The sequence below is a fragment of the Desmodus rotundus genome, chromosome 5 (genome assembly GCF_022682495.2).
Source record: "Desmodus rotundus isolate HL8 chromosome 5, HLdesRot8A.1, whole genome shotgun sequence".
In the NCBI taxonomy this organism is placed as follows: Eukaryota; Metazoa; Chordata; class Mammalia; order Chiroptera; family Phyllostomidae; genus Desmodus; species Desmodus rotundus.
In genome coordinates, this window is record NC_071391.1 from 152,229,455 (window position 1) to 152,253,062 (window position 23,608).

The window sequence follows — 23,608 nt, forward strand, 5'->3', positions numbered from 1 at the left end:
GAGAAAGATCAGGTTAGCACTAGGGAGGGGAAGGAGAGAAAGGAAGGAGGAAAGAGGTCCAAGACCCAGGAATCGGGGCTACGCCACGTGGGTAGCAATGGGAAGCTGTCGTGCCTTCCTCTGCCCTCCTGATACCGGGAAATCTGAGCAGGAGGCTGGATTATGGAGCGATGCCCTGCGGATCTGCAAGGACTACGTGCCTGGCCAGCTGGAGGCTCTGCAGGAAGAGTATGAGCGGGAAGCTACCAAGAAGGGGGCCAGGTATGAAGCCAGGGGGCCAGGAAATGTGCCCAGGGCTGGGGGGTGGGTCATAAGGTGTGCACAGGATAGGCCACGCCACCCCTCCCCATTCCTGTCATAAGCAGTGTCATCTCTACAGGGGCATGGAGGGGCTCGTGGAACAAGCTCGACAGTGGGAGCAGGCTGGGGAGTACAGCCGTGCAGTTGACTGTTACCTCAAAGTGCGGGACACAGGAAGCAGCAGCCTGGTGGAGAAGTGCTGGATGAAGGTGAGGCCGGCCACGCCCTGCCTGGCCTCCGCCTCCCCGGGCCCCCACTCACACCCAGCGTTCCTCCACAGACATTCAGCGCTTTTGTCCTGCCTTTTTGTTTTTAGTCCGGTGGTAGGTATCTACTTGCTAGATGTTAGGTCCAGAACCTCCAAAGGCTGTAAAAGGGGGTATCTGACAGCTCTGACAGTAAGAAATTGGGGCAATTTAGACAGACACCTGGCTCAGTTAATTAATATTGTATCTGAGAGAAGTGATGACTTAGTGACCACTAAAGTGTGTGATTCAAAGTGAAGTTCAGAGAGGGTTGAGATCTCCCTGGGCTGCAGGGGTCCTGGAGGCTTTGTGAGGCAAATTCGAGGGCCTGGAGCTGGAGCCAGATGGAGCTCATGAAGGAAGCAGAGGCTTCCCCTCCACCCAGCACCTGAAAAGCAGCCACAGCAGATCAAGCCAAGCCAACGTGTTTCATCAATTCTAAGGCATGTAAGCAGTCACATATTAGTATCTTTGAAACTGGGATACATGTACAGTTTAAATGATGTGCCTTAGATTCAGGCAAATATGGTATTAGGTGTTATGAGGGATGAGATTGATCAGCCCCCTAAATAAAATGTTGATGCGGTGATGCCCTTGCAGAATTGCCCTGAGGTTTCTGAGGCCTCGTCATTGAACAGCCCCAGAAGTTAGAGGGGAAGGAAGTAAAAAGAATGACTGATGATTGTTATGAGACTTTAGTGGATTTTATCTATTTATTTTTTAAAGATTTTATTTGTTTTTAGAGAGAGGGGGAGGGAGGGAGAAAGGGAGAGAAACATCAGTGTGTGGTTGCCTCTCTCATGCCCCCAAATGGGAACCTGGCCTGCAACCCAGGCAAATGCCCTAGACTGGGAACCAAACCAGCGACCCTTTGGCTTGCAGGCCCACACTCAATCCACTGAGCCACACCAGCCAGGGCAGAGTTTAGTGGATTTCAGTCAGCAAGTATAATATTTATTAAGCATCTGTTGTGTCTTATTCTGAGGCATTGCTTATTGGGGTCTGTGCATGACTACACCTTCTTCAGATTGGGCAGAGGATGGCTTCCTGAATGGGGGCACTTTAAGTTCTGAAGGGTTTGGCAGGTAAAGAAAGACAGGCAAGAATCAGTGGGGGAAAGAGCAGGAGGACTAGCCTAGTCTGTAGCTACATTAGGCCACACGGAAATTAAAACCTGGTGAGGCTGTCAGCATCTCAGTGGGAATGGAGGAAGCTTACAGAACACTGGGGGTTTGTAGAGCTATGGACTTTTAGGGCTGGAAGCTGTGTCTAAGATCACCTAGACCAGCACTGTCCCAACAGAAATGTAATGCAAGTCACACACGGAATTTAAAGATCTCTAGTAGCCACATTCAAATAAGGAAAAGGAAAACAGGTGAAAATAATTATAACATTTTACCTAACCCAATATACCTAAAGTATTCTTTCAACATGTAATCAGTATAAACACGTGTTGAGATAGTGTACATTCCTTTTTCCATACTAAGTCCTTGAAATGTAGTGTGTGTTTAGGCTCGCAGCACGTCTCAGCTGGGACGCCGCATGTGACTAGTGGCTGCGGTTCTGGACGCCGAGTCTGGACCAACCGTCACTCTTATCATGAAGAAACTGAGGCTCAGAGAAGCCCCACACAAATATTTACAAAATGTCCTGGACGGCTACTTCAGGGCTTCTTTACCTATACCATGTTAGCAAGATTCTATTTGTGACAAAGAGCTCGAGGAACCAGTTTGTCAAAGGTGGCAGGACCAAATACAGTGACCTTAGACAGCAAGGAGTGTCTGAAAGAGGACAAGCTGAGAGGTACTGGAGAGGTCCTCTGATGGACCATGAGGCAGGCTTTTCCTAGGAGGGTGGAAGGTGAGGGAGAGTTTAAAAGAGCAAATTGGCAGCTGGAGGGGAAAAAAAGACCAGGCTGAAGACCCCCAGCAGTACTTCTCTCTCCTACTCATCTCCCTGTTCTGTTCAACCACTCAGGCAGCCGAACTGTCCATCAAGTTTCTGCCTCCCCAGCGCAGTCTGGAAGTAGTTCGGGCTGTAGGACCCCAGCTGATTGGAATTGGAAAGCACTGTGCAGTAAGTAGGGCGCTGGGACTGAAGAGACACAGGTGCCGCAGAGGTGGGTGGAACAGTGACATCGACACCCAGGCAGGTGTGTGAGGTGGGCCTCTTGGCAGGCGTGGCATGTGGTTGTGGGGACTCTGAGGGAAGAGTCACAGAGGGCGAACTGAGGCATGGAGAGGAAGTATGGCCTCCAGTCTCAGATTTCCCATCGTTCAGGCTGCGGAGCTCTATCTGAACCTGGACCTAGTCAAGGAAGCCATCGACGCTTTCATGGAGGCCGAGGAGTGGAACAAGGCCAAGCGTGTGGCCAAGGAGTTAGATCCCCGGTAAACACACCGTCCCTTCTCACTGGGAAATTCTCTTACTTCCTTTTGTAAAAACTAAGAGAAAGTTCTCATGGGAAGGGTGTGACCGTGAGACCATCCTGGACCACAAAGTGCGAGATCTCTGCACATCTTCACAGGTATGAAGACTATGTGGACCAGCATTATAAAGATTTCCTCAAGGACCAGGGCAAAGTGGACTCGGTGAGACCTGAGGAGCTAGCAGGAGGCAGAACACGGGAGGCTTGAGATTCTCTCCCTCTTCCCCTCATGTCATCTCTCTCCTAACTCTGTCTTTTCAATGGATCTGCAGCTGGTGGGTGTGGATGTGGTAGCAGCTCTGGACCTGTACGTGGAGCAGGGCCAGTGGGACAAGTGCATTGAAACAGCTACCAAGCAGGTACTGCTCCCTTCCTCCCATTCCCAGCTCTTCTGCACGTGTTCCCGGGACCCCCGCCTGCCCCAGAGCTGTATCTCCCTTCCTTAAAGTTCAGACCCTAAAGGTGCCCGATTAACACCAGAGAGCCTAGTCTTCCACACTGAAATCCGGGTCAGAGGCCAAGGGGCCCTGGCTGGCATGTGCCCTTTGCCTCCTAAACAAATCCACAGTCTCAAGTTACCACCCCACCCTCAGTCTGGTCTGGTTGATCCCAACCTCCCCACGCTTTTCCGCCACCTCCGGGACAGAACTACAAGATTCTACACAAGTACGTGGCCTTGTATGCAACTCACCTGATCCGAGAGGGTGGCTACGCCCAGGCACTGGCCCTGTATGTGCAACACGGAGCCCCTGCTAACCCACAGGTACCAGCCTGCTCCTTGGGGTGAATGTTTCCTCAAGGAAATTGTTTTCTTCTCCTCGAGAACCACCCGCCCCTCAGGGCTGTCTTTGTTAGGGATTCTTTGATCAGTGTCCTGCCCAGAGACGCCACGCAGTCTCTCCAAAACTACGGCCTCTCTGGAGATTTACCCTCTGAAGAAACACCAACCCCACAAGCTTTTAGCTAACACACAGAGAACGGTCTTTCGGAAATGAATCCCGCACACGCCTCCAGGGCCTTAACTCCCCCCAGTGAATGTACACCGCTGTCCTATCCAAGTATCACAGCTCTCCGGAATGTTAGCCCATTCATACTGTGACTGTCGTGCGCAATCCCTCATCTCCCTGCAGTCACAGAGCACCAGTGAGTAAGAAATGGTTTTCTTCACCCCCACCAGTGTGGTTGAGTGGGTTGGGCATCATCCTGCAAACCGGGAGGTTGCCGGTTCGATTCCGGGTCAAGGCACATGCCTGGGTTGCAGATTCAGTCCCTTTGGTCCCTGGTCAAGAAGCTTGCAGAAGGCAGCTGATAGATGTTTCTCTCCCTCCCTCCCCCTGCTAAAATCAAAAATAAAAATAAAATAACAAGTATTTTCTTACTCTTCATTCTCTTTTCTAAAAAACACTTTCTCCATTACTGTCCCAGTTCCTCCACACACACATTTATAACCTGTTTTCCTCTCTTTGACCCACTTCCACTTTCTCTCGAGCTGTTGCTGCCTCACTCAGATCTTCTCACCCTTCTACCTTCAGAACTTCAACATCTACAAAAGGATCTTCACCGACGTGGTGAGCTCACCGGGGACCAACAGTGCTGAGGCCTACCACACCTGGGCTGACCTCCGCGATGTGCTCTTCAACCTGGTGCGGAAGTCGGGCTGACGGGAGTGATAAGGCTACTCCGCCTGTCCCTGTCTGGTCTCTTCTTTCCTGCGCTTCAATCTTTACACTCTGATGTATTGTACCTCCCTCTGTCCAGGTGGCCACCAGCTGACCACTCTGTGGCCCTGGTACTCTGACCCCTGACCCAGGTTATGCTCTCTGCCTGCTCTAGTGTGAAAACCTGGTGAAGTCCAGTGAGGCAAACTCTCCAGCCCATGAGGAGTTTGAGACGATGCTGCTGATCGCCCATTACTATGCCACCCGCTCTGCAGCCCAGAGTGTCAAACAGCTGGTGAGGGGGTGGGGAGGGGCACTCGGTCTTATGGACGCATCTTCAAACGCATGAAATTGAGTGAATTCAAGTTCTGGATTCTCAAGTTTGGCCCACTTCTCTCCTAGCTTCTTTACTGTTTAAATGAATCTTGAATCCCTGCTGAGATGGTTTGTTCCCTGCCTTTGATCTTCTTAGGGCTGCCTGCCCTCACAACTGCAGCCTCATTATGCATAAACATTCAGATCCCATGATCTCTGCATGGGCCTCTTACACACCTACCTTTGACTTCTTCATCATAGTATTCAGTATACTGCAGCGATTTTCAATCTTTTTCATCACATAACTACTAAAATTCTGTGGCACACCAAAAAATTAGTTTTGACAATCTGACAAAAAAAAATAGGTATAATTTTTGACTCATTCACACCAGATGGCTATTGTCATTTTTTTATTTGACAATCTAAGGGAAAAAGAGGGCAGCCCGACTCAATTGTCAGATACTGCACATTTTAAAAATTCTTGTAGCACATCGGCTGAAAAGCACTGATATGTTGTAGCATTATTTCATGTACTTGGTTGATAGAATTCTAGACGTGGAAGGAAATTTAGAAGTAATCTGTGCCCAGTTCTGTGCAGGAGAAAATAACTAAGACCCAGAACAGCTTGAGATCTAGCGCAGGTTAATAATGATTGTTGGTTTTCCGGCTCTGTGGTTGCCGGAGTCATAAGACGATTGGTCTGCTTGCTTGGCCACTGAAGGGCCAGGGTCATCATGCTTTGACTTTAACCTGTAGGAAACCGTGGCTGCCAAGCTTTCTGTTTCACTTTTACGTCACACCCAGCTACTACCTGCAGACAAGGCCTTCTATGAAGCAGGCGTTGCAGCCAAGGTGAGCTGGGACGAGGAAGGGTGCGGAAGGGTGCCGTTGAGGAGATAAGGAAATCAGAAATTGGATGGTAGACTTATCCCATCTGCTCAGGAAGAGCGAAGCTGAGTGTGGGGCTGATGTTATGGAGGATATCGGTTTCCTGTATCTTCCTGGATTCTTCCCCCTGCATCCTGTCAAAGCAGCAGCCAAGCCCAGCTGCTCACCCCTACTTGCAACTTTTCTCTGTGGCAGGCAATTGGCTGGGAGAACATGGCATTCATCTTCCTCAACCGCTTTTTGGATCTAACTGATGTGAGTAGGGAGGTGCTGCCCGCAGGTGGGGAGGTTTGCCTGTCACAGCTGTGCCTGTCTCACGACAGCTTACCCTGCCACAGGCAATCGAGGAAGGAACTCTGGATGCCCTTGACCACTCTGACTTTCAGGACACAGACATTCCCTTTGAAGTGCCTCTCCCAGCCAAGCAGCACATACCAGTAAGGACACAGGATTGGAGAAGGGGAGGCTCACCAGTGTGTGTGCACTGAGAAGGGAAGACACGTTAGGATGGTCCTCCCAACACTTTGTACCAGCCATCAGTCAACCACAGCCTCAGTCTTCACTGGTCCTTCAGTGAAAGGAGAAGCAGAGTAAAAAAGCTGAGGCTGTGACTGTGGCCCCTAATTCAAGGAGGACCATTAATGGGTGAAAGGATGAAGCTTAGCAAACCTCCCCACTTGCCACCTATCATTTGCCCTGCCTTGCCCTGCGTGAAGCTGCTGCCCCGTGTGTCCTTCCCAGGAGTCTCAGAGAGAAGAGGTTCGAGACTGGGTGCTCACAGTCTCAATGGACCAGCGGCTAGAGCAGGTCCTACCTCGGGATGAGCGCGGTGCCTACGAGGCTTCCCTGGTGGCAGCAAGCACTGGTGTTCGGGCACTGCCCTGCCTCATTACAGGTATAGAACCCCAGAGCGCCGTGTATTCTGTAGTAGGCAGAAAGGAGGGGAAAACAGCAGGATCGACTTTACTGTGATTCAGTAAAGGATGCAGAAGAACATCCTACTTCCTACCCCTAAATTAATCTTCGTTTTCCCCCTCAATCCCTCTCAAACCCCAGTTCATCTTTTTTCTTCCCCCACAGGATACCCCATTCTGAGGAATAAAATTGAATTTAAGCGGCCCGGGAAGGCGGCTAACAAAGACAACTGGAATAAGTTCCTTATGGCTGTCAAGGTTAGAGCGGAAGACATGAAGGGCGGGGCAGGGAGAGCAGTGCTGAAGAAAACAGCAGACCTCTAGAGGGGTGGGTGGGACTGTCAAGAAGGCAGGTGCAGGCCCTGAACCCGGCTGCCCACACTGATAGAGCTGATTTTCTTTAGAGCCCGCATGTTTTTCTCAGCCCTGATGAGTTCCTCTGATGTTCTTTCTGTTTGCTCACAGACCTCCCACAGCCCAGTGTGCCAGGATGTGCTGAAATTCATTAGTCAGTGGTGTGGAGGGCTCCCGAGCACCAGCTTTTCCTTTCAGTAACTGGCAGATCTCAGGGAGGAGTATTAAATTCTTTCCTTCATTAAACTCTTGTAACTAACAGAGGTCACTGTGTTCTTTGATCAAGGTCACCCTCAATACCAGCCCAGTGCCCCTTCCCCCCCAAATCAGAATCGAGTAGAAGAAAAGTTCTTTTATTACAACGTTTATGTCATCCTAGAGGTCAGGGGAAAGCCCTGCAGACTGAGCCTTTGGATGGGCAGCACCTGCGGGACAGAAGGGAGAGCCTGGGTCCGAGGGCAAGCAGGATAGCAAGGGACTAGACTCAATTCCAAGAGCAGTTCCCCGCCCCCACCCTCTCCCAGGCCACGATCCTCATGGCCGATGGCCGATTACCTGTCCTAAGCCCAACTTTTCTGTGATCCCTGGATTTCTTGATTTTGATCCAGTAGCTGCTCGCTATCTTGCCTATTACATTTAGGGTGTTCAAGCTCTCTCAGTTCCTCCAGCTGCAGAAGAGAGTGGAGTTAGTGCTCTGGCCCTGAATTACAGTCTAGCATCTTTTCAACACAGCCAATCTGTGTTGCATGAACCCTTCCTGTTCACCTTCCTTACCTGCCCCTGTAGCCTTTCCTTCCTAAATGGTCCAACCCCACGGAGGGTGAGTGCTGCCACACAGCAGTAACCAGAGAGAGCAGCCTCCACTGCAGACATGAGCAAAGAAGGAATCCAGAGAGCCAAGGCTGTATCCTAAGAGGTGAAGAGGAAGGATGGAGGGACTAGGAGGGAGCAGGGCAGGAGTGGCAAATCCGGGTCCTTAAAGGGGCAGACCAAGGCTTTGGGGGCTGCAAAAAAGCTGAGGAGACACTTACATAGATTCTTGTGGGGTCAAAGGGGCAGTCAGCGTGTCCAGGCCCCTGGTCCAGTGGTACCAAAGGATTCAGCAGTCCTGGATGGCAGTCAGCAATGAGCCGGCGGCCACCATTGGCCACAGTAAGTGACACAGCGAGGAGGAGGCCCACGCAGCAGGCAGTGGACAAGAGCAGGTTCACCAGAGCTACTGCCAGCAGGGCCCAGTGCTGACAGGGTCGGAAGATCAGGTGAGCAGCCTGGGGTGGCTGACTGTCCCACTGACTCTCCCACTGGGTCTTTCTATTGGGGCTCCTCCTCCCCACTTGAAGTTGGGTCAGCCCCCATTTCCCTGACTCGAGGCCCCCTCATTTAAGCTCCAGAAATCCCCCCTCACCAGTCGTGGGCGAAAGAGATTCCTGGATGCCATGAGGGCCACAAGTCCCAAGGAAACACTCTGGAAGACACAAAGCCTGAGTGAGGCCCAGGCTGCTGTGGGCAGGGAACACCGCCCGCCCATAATTCGGCCTGCCCGCAGCACTCACCAGCAGCCCCGAGCCCACAGAGATGACATTGGCCGTGGTGTACTCGGGGGTGACGCCACCTCGGGGGTTGGCCACATGCCGCAGAACGGTGCCGTGCAGCACGGCCCCCAGCAGCAGGTTCACGTGGCCCACCAGGATGAGGGCGAGGCCCACGCGCATAAGCCGCCAAGGGCCCCGGGCTGCGTCTGCGGAGCGCGGGGGAGGGGCAAGCCTGAGCCCGGAGGGGAACCGGAAAGCGCGCGGCGGCCCCGAGCTAACCGGGGGGAGCTCCCGGGAGCCTGGGAAGGGCTCGGGTGGGTACAGGAAAACGAGGCCAAAGGGGCGGTAAGTTACCGAATCTGCAGGCGCGGCAGCACCGCATCGTGTCCCTCCGCCGGCTGGCTGCCGGGCAGCTCTACCTGGCCCGGCCCCGCCCGCGCCCGCAGGCCCGCCCCGCCCACCACCACCTGAAGGCCCGGCCTGGGCCCGCCCCCCCCCTAGCGGCGAGGCACGGGCGCACACAGGACGCTCTTAGCAAAAAGTAGATTTTTATTACAGCAGCAACTGAGGCGAATGGAATGGCCCCCCGGGCCACCACTGCAGCACCACCCTTCTCTCCCGCCCCTCCACCCAGCGGGACTGTAGAACTCAGCTCCCCGGCGCCTGCGGGCCTCCTTGCCACACAGGCTGGCAGGGGCCGGCAGATCAGCCACTAGCCCCCAACCAGAAGGCGACTGCTGAGAAGGCCCAGGCCCACGTCTGTGCAAAACAAGTAAACAAAGTGCAGAGGGGAGGGAGAGAAGGGGCAGGGGGAGGGTGATGCTCAGAACCAGGGAGCCCCAAAGCCCTCCTAAACAACAGAGGGGAGAGGGGCTTCACAGGGTAATACTGACTGGGGGGAGGGCGGGGGCTGCGGCGCGGCTAGCGCGACCACAGCTCGGACTAGGGGCCTGGCCCGAGGAAGCTCTACGAGGAGACGGTGACAGCGGCTGAGTTGAGGGTGCTGTTCCTGGCAAAGTTGAACTTGTTCAGGGTCTCCTCTAGCAGGCAGGTGAGCCGGCTCTGGTCGGCCTGGGGCAGAAAGCTCAGTGAGAGGGGCGGCGGGAAGGCAGAGCCCGCCCCCCCGGCGGAGGGCAGAAAGCTCACCTCGCTAATGAAGCCCAGCTGCACCAGCTCGGCCGCCAACTCGGGGATGTTCTCGTCTGACAGGGAAAGAGGAGAGCGTGAGCACAGGGTGGCGGTGAGGGGCAGAACAGCCCCAGCCGGGTTACCCTGGCTGGGAGAGAAGGATCCAAGCAAAACTGTCAGATCCGCCCTTAAATTTCAGGGGCTAACACAGTCACATGACGTGGGTCAGCATGTCAGTGTCTTGGCACCGTGCCCACCCCTGAATATGTCCCTCACAGATAAGGCTCATAGACTCTCCATCCTCTGAGGGAAAGGAGACACTCACTTGGCATCAGGTCACAGCTCAGGTGCCGGTTCAGTTTGTCCTCCAGCTTCAGCAGAAGCGTCAGCTGGAGAATAGGATGGTCAGAAAATGAGGTCCCCCTTCCCCACCCTCTGGCCACCCGACCCTATGCAACCCTGGCGCCAGCCTTACGTGGTGTTTGACTCCCTCCTCCACTGACTCAATGTTGCATTGCATCAGCACCACCTAGAGAGAGGGGACCAGAGAGTGACATGGTTGCCAGGGAGCAGGAACATAGTCCTTTTTCTAAAGGACAAGGCCTTATTTGAGATGTCCTCTTCTCCCTTCCACCGTGACCGTACCAACGTCCACACCCACACAGCCCCACCTTGCGGGTCTCCACCTCAGCTGGCTCAGGTGTTGGAGTCTTGACAGAGGGGGGCACCACAGGTGATGTCACCTCCTCCTGCTGGGGCTGCTGGGGCCGAGGCAGCCCGAAGGCTGTCAGGGGGTAGATCCCATTCCTAAAGGGAGATTACCCAAGTCACACGGGTCATGAATGCCTTAGGATGCCCACCCCTGCTTCCTCAAGAAAGCCTTCTCACTCTTCTCACCTGACATCTTCAAGGAACTTGTCCAATTCCAGAGCTGGTGACTGAGAGTACCTGGAGAGAGAAGAGAGAAGGTGGAAGGAAAGGCAACAGGCAAAATAGTAGATTCCACTATTCCCAGAGAAAGGACAGTTGACAGAATCCTCAGGATGGTACCGACCGATCTGTCCCTTTCAGACCCTCTAAGTTAGTTACTCACAAAGTCTGAACTGGTTCTCTTCCTAGTCCTGCAGGGATTTCAGCCAGTACAGCACTGGTATCCATGTTTTTGGTGATCTCTTCCAGCGCATTCTCTGGGATCATGTCTGGAGGACACGATGGAATGGGAAGTTATGCAGGGATAGTCATATTAATGTCTATCATAAAAGGCACAGAGGTCCTGGGGGCTAAGGATCCCTTCAGAAGTAAAAGAGGAAAGGCAGCAGGCTAGTGACGGTTAACAAGGCTCCAGACAGGAAGAAAATTCGTAGGAGGGCCCAGGAGACTCACGCTGGTGTCCCACAATGCAGTGGGCAGCCAGGAGTTTGAGCGAGGGCACTTCAAACAGTGCTGGGTGGAACAGAAGTTCTCTGGCTGTTGGTCTGCGAGCAGGCTCGGACTGCAGGCACTTTTGAATGAACTCCTGGAAGAGGGATCAAGGAAGTGAAGCAAGCACTTGGCAAGCATGCCCCACTGTGTGCATCTCTGTATCTCTTATTACTTAGCACAGAACTTTGTACATACTAGGTGCTCAACACCAGCTGAGGGAACGAGTTGCTAAATGTTATTTGAAAAGGCTTTGAAAATCGTAAGATAGTATATAAATTATATAACAAGGTATTGTATAATTCCTTAGGTATTACATACCTAAGGAAAGGTATTTTATCATTCACTGTCCTTCTGGCTTTAATTTTCTGCTCTTCAACTACAAGTGTTCTCTTCCTTTACTGTTCAAACTTATCTCTTTATTTTCTACCGCTCTGATTTATTAGCCCACTCACTGCCTGCCTACCTTCACCAACCCTTGCCAAATTTCTCTCTCTTCCCAAATGTATCCATTGTGGTCAATAACGTCACCATCTTTTTATTTCCCAAGCCTAGTACCACAATTTCCTTTGTCCACTACAGTCATTTATTGAATGCTCTGGATTTCCCTCATGCTTCTTCTAAATCACCCCCTTTCCACCTCCATAGGTCCCATGATAATTAAACTGCTTTCGTCCTTTTGATCTTGAAGGTCCACAAGGTGATATACCTCATCTCTCTCTCGAACACCCCATCCTAACACTGAGATGACACTGAGAAGAGAACTTATTCCACATGAGCCTCAAGACTTCCCACTAGTCTTCCTTCATTTCTCTCCCTTTCACAATTAATCTAACAAGTTACAAACTATCCGTGTTTGGATACTCTTGTCCTGACTCTACTTACTGTAGTCTACCTACTAACTCCTAATGTTTATATCCTTTACATCTGAGCTCATTATTTAAGGTCACTTCCCCTAACTACAGCTGACCCTTGAACAACGGGAGTTTGAACTGCACAGATCCACTATTACATTTTTTAAAAAATAAATACCTATACTGTTTTCAATCCATGGTTGGGGGGTGGTGGCAACAGTGTACATTGATCTGTGTGCCACTTTATACAAGGGACTTGAGCATCCCCAGAGTTTGGAATCTGCAGGGGGTCCTGGAACCAATCCCCTGTGGATACTGAGGGACAACTCAAGTTTTAGGGGAGCCATAAGTTATACAGATTTTTGACTGCACAGGTCAGTACCCCTACCCCCTGCATTGTTCAAGGGTCAACTGTGTGTGTGTGTGTGTGTGTGTGTATCCCCGAATGACTGATTTGATTAATTCAAACTGACTGACTTGCTTATTTAAAAATAACAAGATGGGCCCTGGCTGGTGTGGCTCAGTAGATTGAGTGCGGCCTGTGAACCAAAGGGTCACCGGTTCGATTCCCTGTCAGGGCACATGCCTGGGTCGTGGGCCAGGTCCCCAATATGGGGCGAGCAAGAGGCAACCACACATTAATGTTTCTCTCCCTCTTCCTCCCTTCTCCTCTCTCTAAAAATAAATGAATAAAATCTTAAAAAAAAAAAAGAAAAAAAAAGAATGCCCCTGTCATTAAAAAAAATCGAGATGAATGCCTTAAGAATGTATGTCAATTACCTGAGTTAACCATCAAATTAGTTAACCTCCATGTACATACACCTAAATTATCACATAATCTTTAACCCAATATTACTCATCTTAACCCCCACACCTGTGTGTATATAAAACACACAGTAGGCACCATGTAGGGAAATGTTCACTGTTTTTTTTTTTTTAATCCTCGCCAGAGGATATATTTATTGACTTTAAAGAGAGAAGAAGGGAGAGAGAGAAACATTGACATGAGAGAGAAACATCGATCAGTTGCCTCCTATACGCACCCCTTGGCACTCCAACTAAATTAAGCCACCCAGCCAGGGCAAGTGATTACTGCTTTTGCTGGTCCTTTCTGCTTTATGTTCTCCTCTTCTTAAAAGAGAGCATATTCCCAGTACGTAGAAAGAAAGAAAACCTTAAGTATTTCCAAGTCTGTTAAGAAGGGAATGAGCCTGCTGATTCTTACCCTCTGTAACGGGTCTTCTAGAAGCTGGATGGCACTGCTGATGGCTTCCTGTGGCACATACGAGGACTCTCCATTGCCCTGAATCTCCAGCACTGCCATCTAGGGGGAGGGAAGTAAAAAGGAAAGCAGAGAACTGAAAACCTCAGTGCTCCCACAATCACTCCCTCAAGGCCAGTACCTCACTTGTGCTCCCTCCACCTCCCCTTTCCATCTTCTAATTCCACTCCCTTCCATCACCACCCCCGCCCCCTTGTGGCGTCCTCACCTCTAGTGCACACATGCCAAAGGAATAGATGTCCACTGCTGTTGTCACATTAGTGACTTCTAAAGAAAACAGAGAAGGCTTTGGTGAATCAGAGGACAGGAGCAGGGCATGGTAGAAATGCCTTTAAAAAACTTTGGTATACAGGTAGAGAGGGACTAGCAGTTTCAGTTATGTTATTCTGTGGAAACCTGGGCCAACGAAGAGGGCAGAAAAACTGGGATACCTCACCTCCATACTCTGGTGCAAAGAAGTGTAGATTCTTCTGCTCCTCCCGACAAGTCTTCACATGATTGTTGATAGTGTCAGGAGCCACTGGGAGTAGGGGAGACACCCACAATCTGACCACCATCGACAAAGCAGTCACACTCCAGAGAGACCCCCAAAAGCCAAATTCTCTGCTGAAGTCTCTAACCCTCAACAGGCACAAATCCTTTCCCATCGACTACAGACTAAAAGGACCACCACCTACCTCCCCTTTCCCAGGTCTACCACTATTCACAGAAGGTCCCTAATTCAACAGCAGCAAAGGCTCCACACTAAACAGGTACATGGGGGCTTTGGGCTAGTTAAAGAGCAAGACAGGCTAAGGAAACTTTCACTTGTGACCTGTTCATCTTCCCCCAAGCCTGGGAACATCTAATCTCTGGTCAAAGGAAAATGTTTGATCTAGTTCTTTCATCCACCCTGCAAACAGCATAAAATAAGAGGCAGCCCTTCCTAATCTAGGGCAATTTGAGACCTCAGAAACTCGGATAAGAGAGAAGGCTACCACCAAGTAGAGAGCCTTCTTGCCCACTTCTGCTGACTGAAACTCAGAAATAGCTTAAAACTGAACCAATACCCTTGAATCAGTTTCACTTCTAATCCCCACCAAATTCTAGACCCTTGCTCTATCCCCTTATCCCCCTCAACACTGCCTGCCACAGGGCTGAACGAGGAACCAGGGCCAGGCCCAATGTGGACTCACTCAAATCATAAACAATGACTACAAATCACAGAGAGTTTGGGAGCACAGTATGATTCAGGGAACCAGCCTGATGATGAGAGGGAATAAGAATCCAGGATGTAAGTGGCCAGCCAGGCAGAATCCACAGGAAACAAGCAGGTTATAGAAGGGCAAGCGGGCTGGCAGGGCAGAAGCCACGCAGACATAATTAGGCAGGGGAGGTAGGGGAACAGGGCTTGCTCCCACGACTGCATGCACTGGGCAGCCGCAAAGGGGAGCAGAGGGAGCACAAACAGAGCCCCAAGTGGGGCAGAGGGAGCTCTCACCATTAGCAAAAATCCTATGAAAGACTGTTGGGAACAGAGCAGCCCGTAAGCGGGAGGGAGGAAAACAGAGAGAAGTTGTGAGCGGTGGAGCAGCCAAGCCCCAGACAAATGGCCACATGAACACCACACAGACACGGCACACACGGAGGTGTTGGACACTGCACACGGATCCACAGCAAATGGACACACTCACGGCAGGCACAGCCTAGGACCTCCTCTGGTAGGGTCCGGCCCCGGAGGCTCAAGTTAGTCCTTACCCCCATCTCTTGCCCTTTCCCAACCTCCTATCAATATTTCTTGTATTTATCCACTTCCCTCCAAAAAAGTGCACAATTAGACCCTACGCCCTTTCTACTAATGGACTGGTTCTCCCTATGAATTACCCCTAGAAAAGTCCTTTCTCTCACCAGCAGCCCACACCTCAGAACTTTGCTTTGTTCTTCCCAATTCCTTTCATCTTACCCCCGTGGTTCCCAAAATCCCGAGGCTCCCCTGCCCAGAACCTCTCCCTCCCCTCACCAGAGCCAATCTTGATGAGTCCGTTGTGCTGGATGAAGATGGTGTCACAGGTCAGGTTCCCATGGATGATGGGGGGGTCACAGGAGTGCAGGTAGCTGTGGGGGCACTGGGCTGTTAGAGGGGCCACTGGGAAATTAAGGGCAGGGGGAACCCAAGGGTTAAGAGGAGCAAGAGCCTGGTGGTCTCCTGCTGGTCACCACAAAAATAATCCCTATACTCTGAATCTCCATTATGCCTGATGAGTTAAATAGCTGGATAAGCACCAGGAGAAAGAGTGGGGAGACAGTATCATACTTAGGGCATTAGGATGGACCCTTTAAGAGACCCATGGGGGCCTAGTCTTGACATGATATGACTCAAAGAAAGTGGGGTGAGGCAGCACAGAACAGCAGAATAGTGCTCTCAAATCTGTTTGGAGGAACTAAATCAGGAGACATGGAAAGACTAACCAGATCCTACTTACCTTAGGGCAGAGAGGATTTGTGTGCACCAGCGCTTCCAAGCCTGGAAGAGTGGTCAAGGGTCAACAGTAATCCCCTCTCTAACCCTCTTCACAGCTCCCACCTCCCTTTCCTGATCAGCTTCATAACTAACATAACCTTTTTAAACCCGCAAACCAGCTTAAAACTTTGCTCTCCCTCCATACCTTCTCATTCATAGTCTTGTGGTTCTTTTTGGTCTTCTTCAAAAACTGCTTAAGACTGCCAGATGACATGTACTCTGTGATAAAAATGACCTGGAGAGGCAAAGCACACCAGTAAGGCCTTATAGCAAAAATGATCCCCTACCTGGTGACATCTACACCATACGTACATTAAATTTCAAAGCTTGGGTTTTTGTTTTTGTTTTTTAAGTTTCTCTCCTTTTGTTGGTAGTACCACTTCCTTAGATTGAATGGGACAACGAAAACTACTGAGCTATGGGAAGGAGGAAACAAGGTCATTTCTGCCCTGTGTATAACCAGACGAAGGGCATAGGTGGTAGTCAAGGCCCTACTCTCATCGCCCCAGCAGATGATTCCAGTTCTCTTTCAAGACTATCTTGTTTTAATATCTGGATGTAAAAGGGACAATAAATGTAGCTAATCTCTTTGCAGTAGGCTCAGGAAAAACAGTTCTTACCCTGGCCTTGTTCTCTTTAATGTCAGCCCAATACTTGTGAAACTTAACAATGTTGAGATGTTCCAACTGAATCAGATTATCAAACACAGCGCGGACCTTTTCCTGGGAGCGGAGAAGACAGTGGGTTACAGGGTTAGAAATCACTGTGATCCTGAAAAACCATTCCCCAGCCCTCTGCAGAAATGATCCAACCGCAACACACTCTCCTCAGTCAGCCTCCCAACACCAAGCCCTTTTTCACAGCAGCATTCTAACACCCCACATGCTGCATCTTTTCACCACTTCCTACCTCCTGCAGCTTGTAGTTCTTGCGTTCAGAGAATTGTACCTCATTCCACACAACCTCTACACCCTCCTCTGTATCCATGGCCAGGTATGCACTGTCAATACCTGGTACATTCCGCTGATTCACCTGAGAAGAAATTCAAATGAAAGGTACTTAAAGTTACCTCACGCACCCACAATTTTACTGCTCTATGTGATCTTCCTCTCCTAGGCTCTGACTTGTCGAAGTGTGGTTGGCCCCTTTTAGAATCTGCTCCTCTACTTCAATCCCCTTAGAATTCACTCTCCCAAAAGTGACACTACCATCAACTTACCTCTTCTCGCCTCTTCTGCCAGCGCCCACAGGGTGACTCTTCCAAGATCTCAGACTCATCTTCACTTTCTTCTTCTTCCTCGGGGGAAGCGGCTGAGGTTGTGGAAGTGACGGGAGGTGACACTGACGTCAGGCCAGGAGCTGAGGATGAAGACTCTACTTTTGGGTCTGAGCCACTGCTGAGTACTGTCTGGGACTCTCCCTCCGACATGCTGGAACACACACTCAGGCCTGCATTGGATGGGGTAAGGATGGAGAAAGAAGGCAGAAAGGGTCAGGATAGTTCTATAAAAATTTAATCCTAAAATTAATCCCAGGTGAACAGTACTGATCTAGGATTAAAAAATAAATAAAACATACCTCCTTTGTTTCCTTAAAATCCAAAAGCAGAACAGTCCTGTCTGAACACTGACACATTAACTGCTCTCCTAGTCTAGAGAAGGGGAGCTACTGTGGTTTAAGATGATCCACCCAAGAGTGGCAAACACAAGGTTTATGGCAGTATAAGCCACCCCTAGTGAAGTCCAAATGAACAGCAAAATCAGGGGCCCCATTCCTTCTCAGCAAATATTCATCCAGTAATAGCCTTCCCTCTGGATCCTTTCCTACCCCTCTTTGCACTGGAATCAAGAACTAAGCTACATGGGCACTGTTCAGAACACATGACTCCAAACCCCAAAATGTTCCACTACCCCAGCCCGAAGGCTGGACCTGTAGCTCTCTCTGCCCAAAGCATCCCCTGGAAACCCTCAGCTGATTGACTCCACTAGAACTAACCTTGGCATTCACTATCCATCCTCCTACACACAGGAACTTTCTGTGAGGACCACCCTTGAGCCAGGTGACTGGGAGTGGTTAGTGACTTCATCCCTGATGACCTCACCTTCCCTATGATGTGAGTGTGGCAAATGGGTATTGGTTAAAAACATTTTTTTCTCGTTCACTCATTCAACAAGTGTTTATTAAGCACTTATTGTGAGCCAAGCACTGGGCTAGGTGCTTGAGATACAATAGTGAATAAAATAAAGATGTGCATACACATGGAGCCACAGATTTAAGGCAGCTGTAAGACTCAGTTTCCAGCTTTCATTTCATTCACAAGGCTCAAAGGCACCATCCCCTGGGGCACTGGATCTGACATTCGTACTCTTTGAAGTACAAGTAATTCAAGATACATCATTCAGCCTTCCATGGCTCAAAGGCACCCTCCCACGGCGAACTGGATCTAGCAGAAGGTACTCCTTTCAAGTACGAATGGCCATAGGAACAAGTACTAAAGTACTATACAGTATAACATTTTTTTCAGGGGCATTGCTACTTGAAGAAAAAGAATTCTCAAAAGCTAAAAGCCACTAACTTGTCCAGAGAGTCATAGGTCAACCATAGGATGTTATATTCCACTTCTCTAAGAGCAAAGGCTGTGAAGGAACGGGAATCTGCGTGTGCTGACTCAAGGGAGTGCTCTCCAGAATGAAATGATATCCTGGAAAACAGAGTTGTTGCTCTAAGTCAGTTCAGAACACAGAAGCCTGCGAGCACCAATCTTTTGAAAAATCTTTCTTTCTTTTTAGAACTCTAGGATGCCTCCTCTTCTGCCCATCTCTGCCCCCAATCTACACCATGTTTAACTCAAGTCAGGAGATTTTTTTTTTAATTCATTTTTAGAGAGGGGAAGAGGAGGAGGAAGAGAGAAATATCAATGTGTGGTTGCCTCTCACGCGCCCCATACTGGGGACCTGGCCTGCAACCCAGGCATGTGCCCTGACTGGGAATTGAACTGGCAACCCTTTGGTTTGCGGCCCACACTCAATCCACTGAGCTACACCAGCCAGGGCAAGTCAGGAGATTTTTATCAGATGACATTATAGTAAGTACCAGAGGGCAATAAAGCACTACACAGAAAATCTAGCAAGACAGTCTTTCCCTATGTTATTTTCTAGGTTCTGGACTATCATAAATTTTATTCAATCAGCCAGAAAAGCTGTAATCTTCATGTGTTAGTAATCCACCAGAAAATGAGTTAGAGATAATTTTCCTTCTTCTTCCCCTGAAAAGTAGCTAAGAAAACAGTAATAAAGTTCATATGGGCTACTTTCTGGAGCAGCTATATTTATTGAATGCATCCTGAATACAAACAGCAAAGTAAAATTTCCAGCTAGATTACAATAAGAAACTCTAGTGGAATTCTAATACTGGAAGCCTGTACCAATGGACTGGAGAGAAATCTCTGGACCCAGGACACAGACAATTAATCCACAGTAGGGCACCACCAGAAAAGCCAAACTTTTGTCAATCATAGGGATGCCCTTGGAATGTGCTTGTCATCTCCCTTCCCAATCTTTCCCGAATAGGCAAAAATAAAGGCAATGCCCAAGATACCCAGCACTCCCCTTACTGATGATGAAATTTTGCAACACTGGGAGTTTTGTCCAGGGTCGTTCAGAGGTTTAAACAAACCACATATGTAAAAGGCCATTTACGCCCTTAAAGGGAATCTTCACATCGCCTCTAGCCACCCCGAGGTGCACTGTGTGCTGACATCTGAGAAATGTCGGTGCATAATCCTGCAAAGTTTATCTCCGAGATTTGCATTTCTTCGACTGCGGCCCCTCTGCGTTGCCTCTCCTCGGCAACAGTTCCGCAGGCCGCAGACCACAGGCCTCTCGGCTGCGCTCACCGAGACCGGACTAAAGAGGGCCTCCGAGACCTACAGGACTGTGCGATCAGATACCCAACAAGCTCAGGGGAGGAATTTCACACTCCAACAGGTCGCCCAGCCAGGTGTCGGCAAGAATGCCGCCGGGCAGGGAGGGCCGGGAAAGCCAGAGGAGCCACCTCATCACTGGAGGGCCCCGCGGCGCAGCTATAGGCGCAGGCCACGCCCCCGCGCCGTCCGCGCGCCGACCCGTGAGCAGGCGCGGACCCGACGCTGAGCTTCCGCAGGCCTCCGGCCCGCCTCTCACCAGCTCCAGACGGACACGAACGCCAGGACCTAGCGCCCCGCACCAGCAGAATTCCGGGCCGCCATCGCCGCCACTCTGGGGAGGTGGTGGATGGCCCGGTACTGATTGTGGGGCCCAGGCCCAGCTGCTCGTCTCCAGCGGGCCGGGCCTGGGCCGCCGAGCAAGCAGAGCCGCCTCCAGACACCCGCCTACCGGGGTCCCACCGCCCCAGGCCGCGGAGGCCGATACTTCCATCCTGCTAGACCCTTCTCTCCTCCTCAGTTCCCTCGGCGCTTACCTCCCGACTCGGCTTCCCGTAGCCTACGCTTCAGCTCAGGTTCCGGGGCCGCAGATCAGAAAGACTCCCTCACAGCTGCGCTCCGCAGCGCAACCGAACTGTCGGCCCCGCCCTCTTCGCGTCCAGGCCAACAGATGGGCGGTGCCGCACTGCCGTTGGGTTTCCATTGGACAAGGGGCTGGAGGGGGCGGCGCCCCAGGTAGACTGTCGCTCACTGGGATCATCTTCAACCGGGTCTCCTCCCCTTGAGCTTGTCCCACGGAGACCTCGCTGAGGGTTTCATATTTTCGGTCTCCACTGGGGCTCATCTCTCCGTCCACTCCAGGTGCCCCCAGTGATTCCGCTGGGTGAAAGGAAGGCCCTCTCCTTCTTCTTGAAGGCGCCATGACAGTTTTTGTCCGACTGAAAGACAAAAGGAGCCAAAGACGTAGCTTCAATCCAAGAGGAGCGGCCACCCACTTCCATTATTTAGGGGCGAGACTGCGCAGAGCACCAATTATTCAGAAAGCTAAAAAAAAAAAAATTACTGAACTCGTTAACACTAAAAATTAATAGTTGATAATTAGTGATTGCATAACACTGATATTTGCCAAAATTTTGCAAAAGATTTTCATAGACAGCTCATTTGATACTCATAAGAAAGTGAAATTATCATTCAATGAGAGCTGACAACGGCAAAAAAAAAAACTGAATCAAAGGCATTAGGCTATTTACTGAAAGTTGATAAGAGCCAAATCTAGAATCCGAAACAGACTCATGAAATAAGACTTCCTTGAAAAGATGTTTGGAAAGAATTTTGATCGCGAGGAAGAGGAAAGAAAAGATTTTGGGTGAGCCCGTTGATCTGCGAAAACTAAACACGGAGCCGAAAGGATGGAAGTTCACTCTGCCGTTAGAGACGTATTATGGAGAGAAGGATAAATCCATCATCAGAGTTTGAGTATGTCATAATCACCAGATTTCACTCCTTAAATGGAATCTGTAAACCTGTTTAACTGATAGGAAAAAATTGGTATCTGGCAAAAGCCTCTCGTTTTCTCATCTTTTCACTTCAAAACATTTTAAAACCAATCTCTCATCCTTCCTTGATTCTTTTACTTTTGAAATGGAAGACTAACACTTTTAAGATATCTTGTGAAAGTTATGGACCTTGTTTTGGATTTTTAAAAAATGCATTTTATCCACCAAAATTAGCATATAATTTCAGGGAATTGAGATTAAAAATCTTTGTTCTAGCCCTGGCCAGGTAACTCAATTGGTTAGTGTAGTCCAGATACGCACGCCAACATTGCCAATCCGATTGCTGGTCAGGGCACATACAAGAACCAACCAATAAATGCATAAACAAGTGGAACAACAAATCGATATTTCTCTCTCTGTCACTTCCTCTCTCTAAAAAAAATCAATCAATAATTTTTTTAAAAATCTCTGTTCTAATATCAAAGAAAGTATGTTCCTCCTCTCCAGATTAACCTTTTCTCCCTGTGAGTTCCAAAGCAGTTAGAACACGTGGTCTGTGGGTAAACACCCATTAAATATCAGTTGATATTATCCTTATAGTTTCCCATTCTCTTCTCTCTGGGCCATAGCATTATCAATCTTTCTTTTTCACCTACTGCCTTTCAAGTACACAGAGGACCCATTGGCATCCTCAGGCTCTCATCTTATTTTAAACCTTTCATTCATGTTTAAAATGTTCAAACACTGCTCTCTCTCCCCTCCTGGTAGCACCCCCCGGTCATTTCCTGTCCCCCTTTTCCCTTTCTCTCTCCTAAACTCCAAGGGCTCCTTCTTTTACCTCTGTAACTTGTTCCCTGAGCTTATTTCTTCTACAGGTCATTTCTTCTACTTTTGTGACTTTCTAAATAAATTTTCTCATTATCCTAGTTCACCAAAATAATTAAGACTTCGATGTGTATTTCTCCAAATTTCTTTTTTTATGTATATATTAATATGTGTGTATATGGTTCAAAATAACAGCAAACTTATATGTACAACATTATCTATTTCAATTTACTCTTTTTACTTGTTTCCATGGCAGCACTTATAGCACTACTTTAATTTTTTAAATTACTATGAAGTATTGCATTGTCCAAATATGCCAATGTTTAATTAACAACTGCCAATAGATACTGGAGCTGTTTCCAACATATTATGATACATAACGCTGCAATGAACATCCTGCTGCACACATCTTTGTCTAATTGTGAGAGTTATTTTTATGCATTCTTGAAAGTGGAATTGCTTGCTAAATTAAAGGCTAAGAACATTTTAATTTGAATAGATATTGCAAAGTTGCTCCTCAAAAAGTTATCAAATAAATAATACCCCAAGAGTATGTTACAGTTCCTGCTTCCCAACATCCTTACCAACATTGGGAATTATCAATCTTTTCAACTTTAGTGATATTTTTAAAAATCTGCTGTTTTAATTTGTACATATTTTAATTTTTTTGTTTTAGTTTATTGATTTTTTCCTTTTGTTACTTTTCTTTAATTTGCATATATTTAATTAGGAATGAGGTTAAACATCTCCTTAAGAATTTTTATAGAGCAGTTTTAATTTTACAACAAAATTGAGAGGAAGGCACAGAGATTTTTCATATTCCCCCTGCCACCACATATGCATAGCCTTCCCTTTTATCCACATCACTCACAAGAATTATATATATATATTTTTTAATACTGAAAAAGTTAACAGTTTATTATAACTTATTTTATTTAACAATCTAGGAAGTTCGCAGCCATCAGCAGTTCCACTGCAGTTTTAGGTGCAATTGCAAATCCAGGAATCTCCATGGAGCTGTTGGTGTAGCGAACCTTGTAAAACACATGCATACTTTTGGTAGCACAATTGAGGGGATCTCTCTAAAATTGACTTCATTGGTTTCGTTTTCAGCAAACTGACCTGGACCACGCAACATGGCTTTTATTGCTCTGGTGTTAATGCATGTTCTCTCTTTGCAATAAATTCATGACCATCTGAGATCTCAATTTGACATACACAGCATCAGAGCCTTCACAGCCACCATAGGTTTTTTCTTCTCCATCCATTATGTTCTTATGAATTCCACTTAGCAGTTTCTCCTCAGCCCCGCAGCCACCATACCAGCTCCCCTTGTACTGCCACAGTCCCCACTCCAGAGCCTCCCCTCCACCCACAAAAGCCTGCCCAAGAATGATATATTTTTACCAAGAATAAACTTACATTGACGCATCATAATCGCCCAAAGCTCATAGTTTAACTATAGGTTCACTCTTGGTGGTGGACAGTCTATGGGTTTGGACAAACATAATGGCACATATCCATCATTATAATACCATAGAGTATCAC

The 23,608-nt window shown here is 48.9% G+C and overlaps 3 protein-coding genes and 1 pseudogene across 8 annotated transcripts in view; 1 reads left to right on the forward strand and 3 right to left on the reverse strand.

Moving 5' to 3' along the window:
* Positions 1–7,363, forward strand: part of IFT172 (intraflagellar transport 172) — a 32,733-nt gene extending 25,370 nt beyond the window's left edge. The window contains exons 34-48 of one of the 3 annotated variants that reach the window (XM_024552590.4): positions 152–261; positions 380–509; positions 2,523–2,621; positions 2,826–2,935; positions 3,073–3,136; positions 3,246–3,332; positions 3,620–3,736; positions 4,506–4,616; positions 4,807–4,926; positions 5,703–5,798; positions 6,030–6,089; positions 6,173–6,271; positions 6,576–6,729; positions 6,915–7,006; positions 7,214–7,363. In XM_024552590.4, the coding sequence (XP_024408358.2) occupies positions 152–261; positions 380–509; positions 2,523–2,621; positions 2,826–2,935; positions 3,073–3,136; positions 3,246–3,332; positions 3,620–3,736; positions 4,506–4,616; positions 4,807–4,926; positions 5,703–5,798; positions 6,030–6,089; positions 6,173–6,271; positions 6,576–6,729; positions 6,915–7,006; positions 7,214–7,303 (1,539 nt within the window). In that variant the 3' untranslated portion in view covers positions 7,304–7,363. The remainder of the gene's footprint in view (positions 1–151; positions 262–379; positions 510–2,522; positions 2,622–2,825; positions 2,936–3,072; positions 3,137–3,245; positions 3,333–3,619; positions 3,737–4,505; positions 4,617–4,806; positions 4,927–5,702; positions 5,799–6,029; positions 6,090–6,172; positions 6,272–6,575; positions 6,730–6,914; positions 7,007–7,213) is intronic. The other 2 variants (XM_053924024.2, XM_053924025.1) reach the window with 2 other exon arrangements.
* Positions 7,364–7,435: 72 nt separating this feature from the next.
* Positions 7,436–9,085, reverse strand: KRTCAP3 (keratinocyte associated protein 3). Its single transcript, XM_024552947.3, has 7 exons — positions 8,989–9,085; positions 8,656–8,840; positions 8,508–8,567; positions 8,134–8,340; positions 7,877–8,011; positions 7,658–7,770; positions 7,436–7,527 (listed from the first exon to the last, which is right to left on the reverse strand). Exons 1-6 carry the CDS (start codon positions 9,014–9,016, stop codon positions 7,663–7,665), a joined length of 723 nt encoding a protein of 240 aa, XP_024408715.3. The 5' UTR covers positions 9,017–9,085; the 3' UTR covers positions 7,436–7,527; positions 7,658–7,662.
* An 80-nt stretch (positions 9,086–9,165) lies between these two features.
* NRBP1 (nuclear receptor binding protein 1) lies at positions 9,166–20,404 on the reverse strand. Of its 4 annotated transcripts, XM_045189285.3 has the most exons (20): positions 20,276–20,386; positions 18,393–18,518; positions 17,037–17,266; positions 16,727–16,849; positions 16,438–16,539; positions 15,963–16,052; positions 15,780–15,820; positions 15,317–15,411; positions 14,798–14,821; positions 13,754–13,837; positions 13,526–13,584; positions 13,261–13,359; positions 11,146–11,278; positions 10,856–10,961; positions 10,660–10,710; positions 10,434–10,569; positions 10,238–10,291; positions 10,088–10,151; positions 9,781–9,836; positions 9,166–9,705 (listed from the first exon to the last, which is right to left on the reverse strand). In XM_045189285.3, exons 2-20 carry the CDS (start codon positions 18,406–18,408, stop codon positions 9,601–9,603), a joined length of 1,668 nt encoding a protein of 555 aa, XP_045045220.1. In that variant the 5' UTR covers positions 18,409–18,518; positions 20,276–20,386; the 3' UTR covers positions 9,166–9,600. The 4 variants fall into 4 exon arrangements, with proteins under 4 accessions (XP_045045220.1, XP_024408359.1, XP_045045221.1 ...); XM_024552591.3 differs by lacking the exon at positions 18,393–18,518 and having other exon boundaries at positions 20,276–20,404; XM_045189286.2 differs by lacking the exon at positions 14,798–14,821 and having other exon boundaries at positions 20,276–20,385.
* Positions 20,405–22,995: 2,591 nt separating this feature from the next.
* LOC112298151 (elongin-C pseudogene) lies at positions 22,996–23,328 on the reverse strand (annotated as a pseudogene).
* Positions 23,329–23,608: the final 280 nt, after the last annotated feature.